This window comes from Micromys minutus (genome assembly GCF_963924665.1).
Source record: "Micromys minutus genome assembly, chromosome: 5".
Lineage (NCBI taxonomy): Eukaryota > Metazoa > Chordata > Mammalia > Rodentia > Muridae > Micromys > Micromys minutus.
Genome location: NC_137974.1, coordinates 86,149,938 through 86,165,456, shown reverse-complemented (window position 1 = coordinate 86,165,456; position 15,519 = coordinate 86,149,938). Strand labels below are relative to the sequence as shown.

General features: G+C 44.3%; 1 protein-coding gene across 1 annotated transcript in view; it reads left to right on the top strand.

The window, feature by feature from the left end:
* Positions 1–15,519, top strand: part of LOC308421215 (uncharacterized protein) — a gene marked incomplete at both ends in the record, with an annotated part of 28,350 nt that overhangs the window by 6,374 nt on the left and 6,457 nt on the right. The window contains 1 exon segment of the mRNA XM_080917487.1: positions 2,933–3,081. Within this exon segment, the coding sequence (XP_080773613.1) occupies positions 2,933–3,081 (149 nt within the window).

Below are 15,519 nucleotides of genomic sequence, written 5' to 3'. Positions count from 1 at the left end.
TCAGAAAGCTAACGGGGTGGGAAAATAATGAATATATACCACTAACTGGAAAAACCATAGATTCTGTGTGTGAATTCGGTGATGACCTTCAGGGTGGGGTGGAGTGGGGGATGGGAATGGGAGAGCAGTAGGCAAGGTGTTTGCCACCAAGCCTGACTATCTGAGTTCCGGAAGGAGTCAACTGTCACAACTTGCTCTTCAGCTGGTCACATGTGTGACCTGGCACATGCACCCACATGCCAAACAAAGACGCAAATGAGGTGGAAACTTCTCAGCAACGCACGCGTCACTGTTAATCCTGTCATTTTAACACGTTTCTGTGGTTACCTATTTCAGGGAAGCACCAGACCCTGACCACTACCCTCAGTACTCGAGGGAGGGAAAGGGCTGAGAGCTGTTCTTCCCCAGACCCTGACCACTACCCTCAGTACTAGAGGGAGGGAAAGGGCTGACAGCTGTTCTTCCCCAGGTCCTGCACTAGCTGAATTCAAAATCTAAGGTGTCAGACTGCCACCTACTGCCGCCCCGCCAAAGTTTATGGGAAGGAAATGAAATACAGAAGAGGGGAAACTTTCCTTTTTCCTGTTGGGAAACTAAGTTAAAATAAGGCAGCCAGCCAATTATCTACTGGTTTAATTATTATTCATCCATCCATCTACCCACCCACCCACCTTCAGAGGAGGAGGGAGAGTCTTTCTGTAATAAGCTAATCCTAAATGTAAGGAAGACCGTGGGAAAACATCTTCTCTTGGTCCCATGCAGAGTAATTCTGCCTCTGAGTCTTTGAAGAATTCTTGAGTAAAGTGGCAGCATACTCCTGTACTACCAGTTCCTGCGGCTTAGCATTGGTGGGGTGGGGGGAGCAAAGCCGTTCTTCACAGGGGCATTCGTAGAGCATGAACCCTGTGAGTCACAGGAGAGAAGGCTTCACTCTCACGCCAGCATTTCCATCTCTGTCAGACAGGAAGGCTGGAGCGTGAAGAGATGTTTCCAGTTGGAATCCATCTGCGTGACTGCCAGAAAAGAAGCAACTAAAAGACTTTGTATGCGCACAAATGTGAGATCTGCAGTGTTAAACTCAGTAGCCCCTGGGCTGCAGGTGACCTTTGGCTTTTGTATGAAAAGTGACTTATCTGAGTTGAGATGGGCTGAACATATAAAGTGCTGAGGTCCAGCATGAAAGAAACAAACTAAAAATGTCTTGCTATGCTAATTACATATTATATACTGAAATTATTTGTGTTTATTATATACAATATATTATATGTATGAATATACAATAGATAACATAATACAAGCACACTATATATGTCATATGTAATATGACATATAATATATATTATATTGTGTATGTATGTCATATATAATATACCATAATTGTATATAATACAAGCATATTGTCTTAGATATGGTGTAGTCATATATATACCATAATGTATGGTAATACCCAGTATTTTGGATACACTAAATAAAGTAAAGCATATTATTTTAAGCTAATTTCATCTGCTTATGTTTAAACATGGCTACCATTCTGTTTTCATTTTCTATGTTGCCCTGGCTGGCTTGGAACTCACCACACACATCAAGCTGGCCTCAAAGCTCTGCCTCCTGAGTTGGGGGATCAAAGGCTCGAGCCACCACATCTGGCTGACAAGAAAATGTTTAAATGACATGCATTAAATAACTTTCCTGTTCACAAGCCCAAGTGTGACCCATCACAGACAATGCCCGCCGAGTTCTGTGGTACCCTTGTGTTAACTAAAAAGAAGTTCCGTGCTGAGAGGTGTGTGCATACCACATTTTTTTTTTTTTTGTCATGGCAACCATAATAAAATGTGTGTTGTCATCTTTTCATGTTAAGGCCAGATGACAGAGACCCAGAAAGAGCTGGGACCACAGTCGGGTTTGCACTCCCTCGAACTCAGGGACCACAGTCGGGTTTGCACTCCCTCGAACTCAGGGACCACAGTCGGGTTTGCACTCCCTCGAACTCAGGGACCACAGTCGGGTTTGCACTCCCTCGAACTCAGCCCTTCTCTGGAGGATCAGGATCTGGAGGGTTCACTGTCACCCTGATAGCGTGGTTCTGTGTTCAATATTGCTCCTGCTTTTCTTTGGCCTGTTCCCTGACTAACCTGTGGCTGTTATAGGTTGTTTTCCTCCTCCGTACAATCAGTTTGCTACATTTTTTCTCATTTTATTTGCTTCTTGTTGCTGAGACAAACTCTTGTGATGTATCCTAGGCTGGACTCAAACTTGAGACCCTCCTGCCGGCTCCTTCTCAGTGATGGAATTCCAGGCACATCACCACGCCTGGCAACTTTGCTGTAATTTGGGTTTTTTTTAAAAACATATTTTCCTAGACCCATATTAAATAACACATTTGGAGCTAGAATGGCACGCAGAGGCAGAATTTTCCCAACTGCTCCCAACTTTTGTCCATCTTGGCTTTAAGTGTCTCAAAGTATAAAATTTCTCAGACATCATAAATCCTTGAGAAAGTGTTCTAAGACATTTCAGACAAAAACAGATTTTCCAGGTGCTTGAAATTTCTTAGTTTTTTTTTTTTTTTTTTTTTTTTTTTTTTTTTTTTTGCAGAGGGAACATTGTGTTCCTACAAAAAAGGCACAGGGCAGAATCTATGTGCCTCAGATGCTTCTGCTGCATGTGCACATGAGGTTTTTAACATGCACATAAGCACACATCTGTGTGCACATGTGAACATGCATGCACACAGAAAGTCCTTCATAATTCATTTATTGAGGAATGGGCTTTTGTCCTTTTGACTTTCGTGAGACAAATTTACATCCTAAAGTGAGCGGCACCACAGCTGTGGCTTCTGGAACAATTATTCAGGTTAAATGTGACCTTCCCTCCGTGTCTAATCACTCTCTGCTTTCCTCTAATTGTCCAGTTCTCTCTGGTTTTAAAGGGCCAAGAAACTTTTAGCAGTGTCTGCGGATCGGAGTCTAAGCAGCAGTGTTCTGGTGTCTGAAGAGAAAGCAGACTGTCTGCGGCAGGCTCGGCCAGCCATTTACCTACCTGTCATCCATCCATCCATCTACCTATCCAAGCAGCAGGGTATCCATCTGCCACCTAATATCTACCTACCCACCCTCTCACTTGGCATGCCACAGTCTATACATCCCTCCATACATCCATCCCTCCAATCACCTATCTATTCCCTCACCGTCCATCCACTCAACTCAAGGAACTAAACTCCTAGTGCGGAAGTTGATAAATAAGTAACTAAAAGCTCTGTAATAAGGTTGAGGGGGGAGCTGGGTGAGGCTCTCTCACTGTTCGGGGAAGGACTCAGTTCGGCATCTGCTGGGGGAGGAAATGTTCAGCAGGCAGTGGAACAGCGCACAGTGCGGTCGTCTAGAAACTGTGACTCTTGTGACTATCAGCTCAGCGGAGTGTAGAATGTTGACAGAGCACCGTGAGAGCACGGAAACACGCAGAAAGATGATGCCCAAGGGTGCCAGCTCATAGGGGACTTCACCGGATCAGGAAATTGGAGACACATGCCTGTAGAACCAAAGCTACTGTCTCAAAGATCAAAGCTACGGTAAGAGAGAGGGGCCATCTGCGTTTTGTCCAAAGCTGAGGAGAGCAGCTGAGCAGATGTATGTCATTTTCAGACTTACTTTAAAAGTCTGTCCTTGAAGTATCCCGAGCTGTTTGCTCCCCTGCCACTTGGCAAACTGTACTCGGTTTGCACTAACAACTGTGTGTTCCAGTGATGTCCTGGAGTGCTTCTGCGAGCCAAGACTTCTGAAAGATTCTTTGGATGGTTATTTTTGTTTGCTTGCTTGTTTTAAGCTCCTTGGGACACATTCTTTCCCCGGGGCCCCCAGGCATTCGGACAGACTGCAGTAACCGGTTGCCTTTGTGCCAGGCGTCCCCTCGGCGCCAAGTTCCACATCTGCATGGGACTCAGACATTTTCTCCTTGGTAGCCCCTGACCTCTGGCACGGGGGATTTTTTTGCAAAAGCCTTTTAGTGTCACTTATGAAATACTTTCTGTATTACTCCATGACAAAGGGCTCTAGTAGATGTCCTGTCAGGCCTATGGGGGAGGTAGGTGGCAAGCAACCTGCTTAGAGCTCCCTCCCTTAAGTGCCACGGAGAACACCATGGCCTGCCCCACACAGCACAGGGAAACTTTCTGACAAGAGCACCCCACTGGTTGCTGCTTTTCCAAGAGTGTTCAGGACCGGCCTGCTCAGCATCCTAATGTCTCCGTCGCCTTGGCTTCTCTTGCTCCTCACCCCTGTATCAACACTCCCCCATCATCTGTTTGGGACACGCTCTTTCTTCTGCTTGTAAGACTGAGATCCTTTCTCAGAGAGCGGGGAGAAATTTGTCATTTTAGAGAGGGGCATTTACCCTTTCCAGACCCACCCCACTCTGTTTCCACCCAGAGTCTAGGGACACTGAGATGTGGCACTTTGCTGATGTCCTCTGGCTTTCTGCTGTGGTTGGGTTAAAAAGGACTGGAATAAAAAGGGGAGGAGACCAAGGTCAGGGTGTTCATCTCCCGTACCTCCCCCGGGAGTTTCCTGGATGCAGCCCCCTCTTCGTGACCAGCTGTGACTCTGTATCTCAAGGTGCCTCCCAAGATAACAGACTGTTAATAATGGCAGCTACAAATCTGAAGACCTCGGTCCATCGTCAAGTGCCCCAAATTTAACCTTGTCTGGCTAGGACTCTGAGTCAGGGACACAGCGTAAAGACTGATCTCCCCGTGAGAATGGACAATGAATGCCTCACCTCAGGCCTTCCTCTTTCTTTGACAGACTTCTCCCTACAGAACACACCCTCTAGGTCTAAAGTCCCTACGACTACTTCATTCATTTCATCAAAGCAAGCCCCCTGCTTGTGTGTGTGCTTGTGCGTGTGCAGAAGGGTGTAGTGTATTCTCTGTGTGTGCACATGCACGTGTGCACACACACACACCCAGTTTGTGTGCAGGGAATCTGAACCCAGAGCCTTGCACATGCATGGAGCCACGCCCCCCGGCACTCTCCTTATCCGGACCACCTTTGAATTTTGCTCGTGTTTTAAGGCACCCTGCCCGCAGTGATTTGCTGGAACAGCAACAACAACAACAACCAAAAAAAAAAAAAAAAAAAACAAAACAAAACAACAACAACAACAACAAAAAAAAAACCTAGCACAGAGGCCAGTTCAAAAGTCCACAGTTGTGTTCCTTCTTCTAGGACATTTAACTGCAGCTGGTCTCAAAGGACAGTGGAGTGGCCCGGTCACGTGTTTCTGGTGATAGGACAGCCATGAACAATGGTCATCGGTCTAGCTTTTTCTCTTTAGAATAAGATTTTAATCCACTCGTGTGCTTAGTGATATACCTGAAGGAAGGCATCGTCTCGCCGAAGGGAGAGCTGCGGAAGGGAGGGCCGGGAGGCTAGACTGTGGTTTGTAGAGACAGCCGAACGGAAGAGCCCATCATTTCTGAACGGTTTGTGCAACCTCAAAAATTACAGGATAACAACACCTCGAATCTACACATCCCTGGGTTTGGCCCAACTGTAGCTCTTCAATATGACCCAGCTACCAAGTAGAGTAGTACATACGTCTTCGCATTATCTCCACACTGGGTCTCTGACAAGAACACTCCTGGGTGGGGTCCTTAATGAGCAGTTAGTAACAGCCTAGGATCATTCAACATGCCCTCTGTTGTCTACCCACCTTTTCTTTCCGGATGTGTAATGAAAAACACCGGAACGATTCTGTGTGCATGCATCTTCATCTAGCTGCGAACTGCAACCAATTCCCAAGGTGAAGGAAGGGCCACCACGTCCGAGTTTGCGGTTGCGCATTCACGCGCTGTTTTTTCCTTAAGTCGGTTCCCCCTCCCCAAATAAAAAATATAGCATATTTGCAACTGGAGATTAAACAATATTAAGCTTGTGAGTTATGGCTGCCCCTCTGCCAGATGGGACGCTTGAATGACTGCCCCACAGAGATGGTGTCTATCAGGAGTTTAAAAAAGAAATCTTAAGTAACTCTGAATAGCTGGAAGCTGTTTGGGAAGTGTCCACGCGCCCTCTAGCGGCAAATATGAGGGACTGTTTCCCATGCCCCAAGTGGACTCTGCTGAAGAGATACGCTGGAGACCCATCAATAGAAGAGACCTCCAGTGACCAGAGGACCTCGATGTCCTTTGCTGAATTAGAGGAAAACAGCTGAGAGATACTCGGATAGGGACATAGACTCTTCAAGGATTACACATAAACCCACGGTATGGGTGTGGCCAAGCAGCGTGGGCCAGAAGCATGGCCAAGAGCAAAGGGGAAAAACAGGTTCTCCATACCCCCCATGAAGTTCATTCCACATAACGAACCTAAATCTATTGTTTAAAGCATTATCAGATCAATAACTTTCATATTTGAAAGTATAAAATATTTCCAGTTAGAAGGAGGAAATATCACAGTCCAAGAAATGTTTTTCCCCCTGAAGGGACATAGTTTATTTAACTCAACCCATGAGCCTCATAGGAATCTTTAGCAGCCCAACCTAGAATCCTATGCTCTGGTAACGGAAGCAGACAATTTTGAGTTCAGCTGGGACACATGTCTCAAACCAGACAAAACAGAAACAAAAATTCAGGTACAGAAAGAAAGATCTTAAGTAAGGAATCCAACATACCTTATGATCCAGACTTCAATGTTAATAAGTTCTGGGAACATCATAAAATGTTCTTTTAGACTTTCAAATTAGCACATTCTCTGAGGTGGAAGCTCGTAGTTAAAGACAATGTATGTATGAAAGATTAAAGCTTCTCCTCTAAAGAAACGGGGACCCAGAGAGCCCCAAATGACAGTGCTGTCAGGGAGCCTCTGACTATAGCCTCCAGCAGCAAAGTTCATTATCTGACACCTCCCCAACATAGGCACCTGTTGTCACCAAACTGCGCAGCCCACTCATGACTTGTGCACTGTGGGTGAGCTACTTAACTTCCCCAGTTCCCATTTTTATGATCTATAGAACAGAAGTTATAATAATATATAGAAGGCTGGGTTTGGTGGCATATACCTCCATCACCAAAACTTGGGAGAATCAAGAATTTGAGGCCAACCTGAGCTACCTAGTAAAATCTTGTGTAGTGAATAAATGGATCAATTAATTAGCTAATTAAGTGTAAGCAGTTTAAGGAACACTTAAGGAGATCATAAATAAAATTAGCATGGTATGTAGCAGACCATAGACCCATGGTGAATGGCAAGTCTGATCAGACCTCCTTTTCTCTGACTTCTGGACTTGGATATGACAAACTTAACCCTTCTTCTGCTTGAGACCTTTCTGTTGTTTTGCATTTTTCTAGATATCCACACATTTATCTGCGTCCTTAAACACATCGCCTGGGGTGGGGATGAGTCGTGCCCTCGCTAGGACATTGAACAGTTCTTTATTCCCACGTGGGATCAGATAGGTTGAGGATCAATACGAAGGTCGTTTAACTTCACTCTGGGTAGGTAACTTGCTGTGGTCTGAATAACACCACTCAGATTTCCTATGATGAACTCCTAGCCCCAGGCAGCATTAGAAATGAGGGTCCTGGTTATTTAATGAGGGCCTGAGGGCAGAGCCTTGTTGATACCATTTGAGGCTGCTCTGGAAAGAGGGACTTCAACCTCCAGAAAGAGAGCACCAGACAGCAACAGGATCACCTGAAACCTCTTGGCTCTAGAACCTAAGCTGAGATCACAGGTTTGAGCCTGGCTTCCTCCCCTCCTTGAATCTGATTTGTGGGTTGCTGTTAAGGTGATACATGATTGGGCAGTGGAGAGGTAGGCGGGGAAAAGGCTAGGAAAACGGAAGAGGAGGAGAGAAAGGGAGATTTGAGGAGGAATCAAGATGGAGCTGGAGAAGGAGGATCTAGATCCAGGTGGTCTTAGTTGGCGATAGGTAGATAGGAATATTTTAAGGGATTCTATAGGTCTTTTATCTCATGTAGAAGGGCAGTTTGTATCTTTGTCCATTGGATGTAATCTTACTGTGTAGAGGGTTTGTAAATTGAGAATTTAATATATACCTGCTTGAAAAGCTCTGGGGCTTTGGAGTCATGTTTGTGCTGGGGGTGGAGGAAAGGAACACACTGGGGCGGTCGTATCCACTCGGGACAGGGCGGGCGGAGTGAACCTCGTGGAGAGGGCGGCTTGCAGGCTGTGTGACAGTCCGTGCGCTCGGCTCCACACTAGAGCGTCCGGGGAGTGAGACCGCGGGGCCGATTAAAGGTTAAATTATTTTAATATTTACCGCGACAGTGACTCTGTCTGTAAGTAATAAATATTAAAACTTCCTTCAAGTGTGGCTGTCTGACGCTTCAGTCTGTCTGGAGCGTCTGGTGACAATAGTAACGCCACCTCTATTCTCCTGGAAAAGAGAGAAAATGTGCGGTATCTGTTTTCTGCCTTCACCAACTTTATATTTAGGTGTGACGACATTTAATGACTTCTTAACCTTTCTTGTGCTAAGGTTCCCCAGTGACTTGCCCAGAGACGAGGTAACACATTCCTTTGACCACCAGAATCCTGATAAGATGATTAGAGGCAAGTCTTAAGTTCCGTCCGCTCATCTTGCCAGGTTTCTTCCTCCTAAAATTCTAATACACTGAATTTCTCAGCTTCCAGACGTACTGATTACATTACGGGGAAAGCATTCACGGTACCCACTGCTTCTTGGGTTATTGTGCTCATATTTGCTGTGTGTAAAGTTTAACGCTCGCTTGTTCCTTTCGGCTTAGCTCCTAGATCACGCTCGGCCAGCCCACGCCACCTCCTTCCTGGGAGCTTGGCCTGTGCTCAGCCTCGCTTCCAGTTTGCCAAGCTGCCAATAACGGCCCCCGCTGCTCTCCCCTCCTGCCCACCTTAGCCCTGCAGATGGAAAGCACTAGACAGCTCTAATATTTTAAAACTACCCAGATAGCACATGCTGGGCTCTTAGCAGCTAACCTATTTCAGCCAACTGCCGGTGGTAGGTGAACCGCCCATTCCAAAACCTGCTCAAATCTTCCTCTTTCCCTCCGTCTCTTCCTTCTGGGACTCGGAAATCCCACCTTTTCCCCCTTCGCCCAGCGATTGTGTCTCTGCCTTCTTTATTGACACAGTCGAGAACCAATCAGGGAATCATATTTTAGTATCAGCTCCTCCCCCTACACCTTTGGTGTTGACTTCTCCGGCACGGACGCCACGGGTACACCATGCACACGGTGGCATGAATGCCCGCTTTGGGTTCCTGAGTTTACGTTGTATGGAAAGGAGTCTCCTCTTCTTTCTCTCTCTAGTCCTCTTTCTCCTGCTCCTCACTTCTTATCCACCATCCCCAGTTCTGACTGTCAGCAGGGGCACCCGAGGGACACCTCCCCAGTTAAGTGCACACCCAGTTCAATAATCAGCGTGGTGGCCAAAGCCACCTTGGGGAATAGTGAGGAGGCATTTGAATTAGGAATGGGATAAACACCCCAGAACTTGTCACTCACATGCTGGGAGAGCATGTGGAGAATTTCCAAGAGTTCAGTTAGTGCAGTGACCCCACTTCAAGGTCAGTATCTTTGGGGACAGTTATGTAACAGGAAAACCAAGTGAGCAACGGTTAGTAGCATCTCATTTATCTCAGAGGTTTGGACACTTATCACCCCCAAGTTGTAGCTAAACACTAGCGTAATGATCAACATATTTCTTTTTAGATTTCTCAGAATTTTGGGGTGAAAAGGGAAAACAATAACGTTAGTTCCCAAGGGGACAGGACTTGTCAGAGTTTGTTAGGAAACACAGCATTCTTGGCAATCGAATTGCTTTCACAAACATGAAGTAATGCTAGCATGAGTCAAGTGAAACTGACTACGGAACATATGGAGTAAATTCTCCCTGAAATTCGCATGGCCATGAAAGCAAAGGGGAAGCGGGCTTGCCAGATATGTTACCAAAACAAAACACTTTCAAAATAACTCAAGTCGGGACGGTCGTCAGGCCTCAAACACAGCTGTGTTCTCTTATATCTAAAGCTGCATTTTTCCCTTCAGTGTCTTAATACGTTAATTTAATTTTCGTTGAGTGTCTAGGCAACTTAGGCACCTCACAGAGTGCCTCCAGGCTGAAGGACGGGCTGCCTCTTTGGAACACAAACTCCTAGTGAGACATCTTTTCCTGGTTTCCCACACTGTGTTAAACCTGAGCAGCAACGTCTACTCTTGACAGTCCTTTTTCCAAAACGGACGTGATCATCGCTAACCCAAATGGGGACAAACTTTAGCACACACAGTCTCTTGTTCCTACTTAAGTATTTTCCTCTCATTTTAACCTTTCTCACAACAATGCAAATCTACATATACATGTATGTGTCTCTCTATAACACATCAATGCAAACACACAGACACACACATATATAACAATCTGAAGAGATTGTGCCTTTACTATTCTCAACAAGAAGACTTACGGTGTTCTTGCTCACTGGACAGCACCAGTGGCTCAACACACCATGATGACTCCGATCCTGTCCCTGGTCTGTGCTTTCACTGGCCCTATAGAAGCTGCAATACATTGGACCACTCTTCTGCTATCTCCAGAGCTCATTAAGTGAAGAACAAAGTCCCTATACAAACAAGCAGAGCAGCTGAACATCTGTGAATCGGATGCACAGGCTCTTCTCTTCAGGATGAAGTGGAGAACAAAGATGAGGTTATCACCGGTGGTCTGTTGATCTCTGGATCAATATTGTGTTGTTATAAAGACAAGGCACACATATGCACTACGTATTACACATGTGTGCATACATAGATATTAACTATTCTATTGCTGTGGTATCACATCATGACCAAGGCAACTTAAGGAGGAATTTATTCTAATTTACAAGTCTGGAGGGCTCAAAGTACAGCATGGCGGAAAGGCACTGTGGCCAGACGCAGGCAGAGTGCTGGGAGGCCACATTCCCAGAGCAAACACGAAGCAGAGAGCAAAGGAAGGTGAGACACACACCCAGTGGTAGATTTCCTGTAGCAAGGCTGAGCTGCCTGTATGTCCCCAAACAGCAATACCAAAGGGGACCAAGGACTCAAACATCACAGCCTATGGAGAACATTCTCGTTCAAACTGCCATCTGATGAAGAAGGTCTGGAACTTTCCCCAGTAATTTAGATGTTCCTTGTGTAGGCTGCCATCCCTGCACTGGCACTACTGCTGGCCACCAGCTTCCTCGGCAGAGGCCAGAGACCGTGCTGAATCACTGGAGAGGAGTTACAGATGGTGCCTTCGTTTCAAAAGTCAAGTTCGCTTTCTCAGTTTGTCGCAAGGACAAGTGTATTAAGAGACACATACCGCCACTTCCAGGCCCACACCTGGGGCTTAGAGGACATGACAATTAAATGTTCAGCCGTAAACATGTATGCCACCCTCACTAAGGTTCAGAGAATATCATGGAAGAAGGAACAGAAAGGATGTAAGAGCTGCAAAATGGGGCTTTGAATGCCACCTTGCACGCAGCAAAAAGCTAGCGATGTAGAATCTTATAGCTCGAGCTGCCTGAGTTCAGGACCAGACCTGTCAATAGCCAAACATAGATCAAGGAGGGACCGATGGGTTCCCTGTTGGACTGGGTGTGAGGAGATGCTCTTGGTCGGCAGGTGTGTAACCACTGACATGCCCGCCAGGCTCCAGAGGACCCCAAACTTATAACCACCTGAGGAGCCAGGTTAAACTTAGTGGGTCACAAAACAACAGAAGAGATGAATGTGGGAAGGGTCCTGTGGGAGGTGGGAGGGAAGAACAAAGAGTAGAGAATAAAAGCAAACAGTACACAGTGTGCACGAGAGAGAGAGAGAGAGAGAGAGAGAGAGAGAGAGAGAGAGAGAGAGAGAGAGAGAGGATTTTTACATACAAATCAGTTACTTTATTATTGTCAGGTCACATCTAACACTGGGTGGCCTGGAAAAAAAAGTGCATGAAAAACTGGAATTTCCTGCTACTGAGTCCGGGCTGGGAGTGTAAGACACTTCTCAAAGTGCTGTTCTCACCAGCCACCTTAAGACTGGATGGGTGTGTCACCCACCCCCAACCTGGGAAGAGTCTGAGAGCTGGCCCTGGTGGCATGGGTGCTGTAGAGCTCGCTTGCCAGTGTTGGCCCTGGGACTTGGGTGAACTGCCCCACCCCTTGCTGAAGTGTTGCAGGAGAGCTGACCCCCACAGCCCACTCAGGAGGTGTTGGCCAGGCTGTCCCCTCTGCGGAGGCTTTAGAAGTCCTTGTCTGGCTAAGCTCCTAGAACTTTATGCCTTCTGTCTTATGCTTAGTAGACCAAGAAGAGCTCAGGCTGCAGAATGACGAATACCATATGAACCACTGGGGTTTTACTTAGTCAATTTTAAAAGTCTTCAAAGGGTTTTAGTTTAATACCTCTAGCTGTATTATATAGATCAAGGGTCTTCACTTCTATTCCATTGATCTACCTGCCTGTCTCTGTACCAGTACCACACAGTTTTTATCCCTACTGAGATTAAAGATGGTGATTGCCTCAGAATTTCTTTTATTGTTGTTAATTGTTTATATTATCCTGTTTTTTTACTGTTCCAAATGAATTTGCAACTTGTTCTTTCCAACTCTACAAACAATTGAGTTGATATTTTGATAAGGATTGCATTGAATCTGTAGATTGCTTTTGGCAAGATGGCTATTTTTCCTATTAATCCTGCCAATCCAGGAGAATGGAAAACTTCTTCAAATTCCTTCTTCACAGATTCACAATTCTTGTCATACAGGTCTTTCACTTGGTTAGAGACACACCAAGGTATTTTATATTCTTTGTGACTATTGTGAAGGGTGTCATTTCTCTAAATTCTTTCTCAGCCTGCTTATCCTTTGAGTAGAGGAAGTCTACGGATTTGTTTGAGTTAATTTTATATCCAGTCACTTGGCTGAAGTTGTTTATCAGCTGTAGGAGTTCTCTAGAGGAATTTTTGGGATCAGTTCAGTATTCCGTCTTATCATCTGAAAATAGTGATATTTTGACTTCTTTCTTTCCAATTTGTATCCCTTTGACATCCTTTTGTTGTCTAATTGCTCTGGCCAGGACTTCCAGTACTATGTTGAATAGGTAAGAGGAAAGTGGGCAGCCTTGTCTAATTCCTGATTTTAGTGGGATTGTTTCAAGTTTCTCACCATTTAGTTTTATGTTGGCTACTGGTTTGCTGTATATTGCTTTTACTATATTTAGATATGGGCCTTAAATTTCTGATCTTTTCAAGACTTAACATGAAGGGGTGTTGAATTTTGTCAAATCCTTTCTCAGCATCTAATGAGATGATCATGTGTTTTTTTTTCTTTAGTTTGTGTATATAGTGGATTATATTGAACCATTCCTGCATCCTGGGGATGACACCTACTTAATCATGGTGAATGATCACTTTCAATGGGTTTTGGGATTTGTGAGAATTTTGTTGAGTATTTTTGCATCTATGTTCATAAGGAAGATTGCTCTAAAGTTCTCTTTCTTTGTTGGGTTTTTGGGTGGTTTAGCTGTAAGCATAATTGTGGTTTCATAGAAGGAATTGGTTAGTGTTTCTTTTGTTTCTATTTTGTGGGATATTTTGAAGAGTATTGGTATTAATTGGGTCTTCTCTGAAGGTCTCATAGAATTCTGCAGTAAATCCATTTGGTCCTGGGCTTTTCCCCCCCCAGTTGGGAAACTTTAATGACTACTTCTAAATGGGGTTATTGGACTGTTTAGATGGTTTATCTGATCCTTATTTTAACTTTGGTGCCTGGTATCTACCTAAAAAATTGTCCATTTCATGCAGATTTTCCAGTTGTGTTGAGTATAGGTTTTTGTGGTAGGATCTGATGATTTTTTATTTATTTTTTTTAGTTTCCTCAGTTTCTGTTGTTATGTCTCACTTTTCACTTCTTATTTTGTTAATTTTGATACTGTCTCTGTGCCCTCTGGTTAGTCTTGGATAAGGGTTTATCTATCTTGTTGATTTTCTCAAAGAACAAACTCATGGTTTTGTTGATTCGTTGTATAGTTCTTTCTCTTTCTACTTGGTTGATTTCAGCCCTGAGTTTATTTCCTGCTGTCTACTCCTCTTGGGTGCATTTGCTTCTTTTTGTTATAGAGCTTTCAGCTGTGCTGTCAAGATGTTAGTGTTTGATCTCACCAGTTTCCTTTTGGAGGCACTCAGAGCTGTGTGTTTTTCTCTTAGCACTGCTTTCATTGTGTCCCATGACTTTGGGTATGTTGTGCCTTTATTTTCATTAAATTGTGAAATGTCTTTACTTTCTTTCTTTATTTCTTACTTGTCCAAGTTGTCATTGAGTAGAGCATTGTTCAACTTCCATGTGTATATGAGCTTTTTGTTACCTTTGTTGTTAGTGAAGACCAACCTTAGTCCATGGTGATCTTATAGGATGCATGAGATTATTTCAATCTTCTTATATCTGTTGATGCTATTTTGTGACCAATCATATGGTCAATTTTGTAGAATGTACTTTGAGGTGCTAAGAAGGAGATATATTCTTTTGTTTTAGGATGAAATGCCTATATGTCTGTTAAATTCCTTTGGTTCATAACTTCTATTAGTTTCACTGTGTCTCTGTTCATTTTCTGCTTCCTTGTGTTGGAGCTTCCTACCATCATCCTTTGTAGAATGGATTTGTGGAAATATATTGTATAAACTTGTTTTTGTCATGTGATATCTTAGTTTCTCCATCCATGTTAATTGAGAGTTTTGCTGGGTATAGTAGCCTGGACCATTATTTTTGTTCTCTTAGAATCTGTATGACATCTCTCCAGAATCTTCTAGCTTTAGAGTCTCTGTTGAGAAGTCTGGTGTAATTTTGAGAGGTCTGCCTTTATATGTTACTTGACATTTTTCCCCTACTGCTTTTAATATTTTCTTTGTTTTGTGCATTTGCTGTTTTTATTGTGTGACAGAAGGAATTTCTTTTCTGGTCCAATCTATTTGAAGTTTTGTAGGCTTCTTGTATGTTCGTGAGCATCTCTGTATTTAGGTTAGGGAAGTTTTCTTCTATAATTTTGTTGGAGATCTTTACTAGCCCTTTAAATTGGGAATCTTCGCTCTCTTCTATATGTGTTATTCTTAGGTTTGATCCTCTCATTGTGTCCTGGACTTCCTGGATGTTTAGGAACCCACACCAGGCTCAATCCTTCCCCACCCCCTCTCTCTGTCTCTGCCTACAGCTTACAGACCAACTGTGAGCTCTCAGTTACTGCTTAAGCATCCTGCCTGCCACCATCTTTCCATCATGATGTTCATGGACTAACCCCCCCCGAAACTGTAAGCCAGCCCTCCAATTACATGCTTCCATCTCAAGTTGCCATAGTCTCTACACAGTAAAAGAACAGTAACTGAGACAGTACCTGTATTAGGGTTTCTATTCCTGCACAAACATCATGACAAAGAAGCAAGTTGGGGAGGAAAGCGTTTATTCAGCTTACACTTCCACATTGCTGTTCATCACCAGAGGAAGTCAGGACTGGAACTCAAG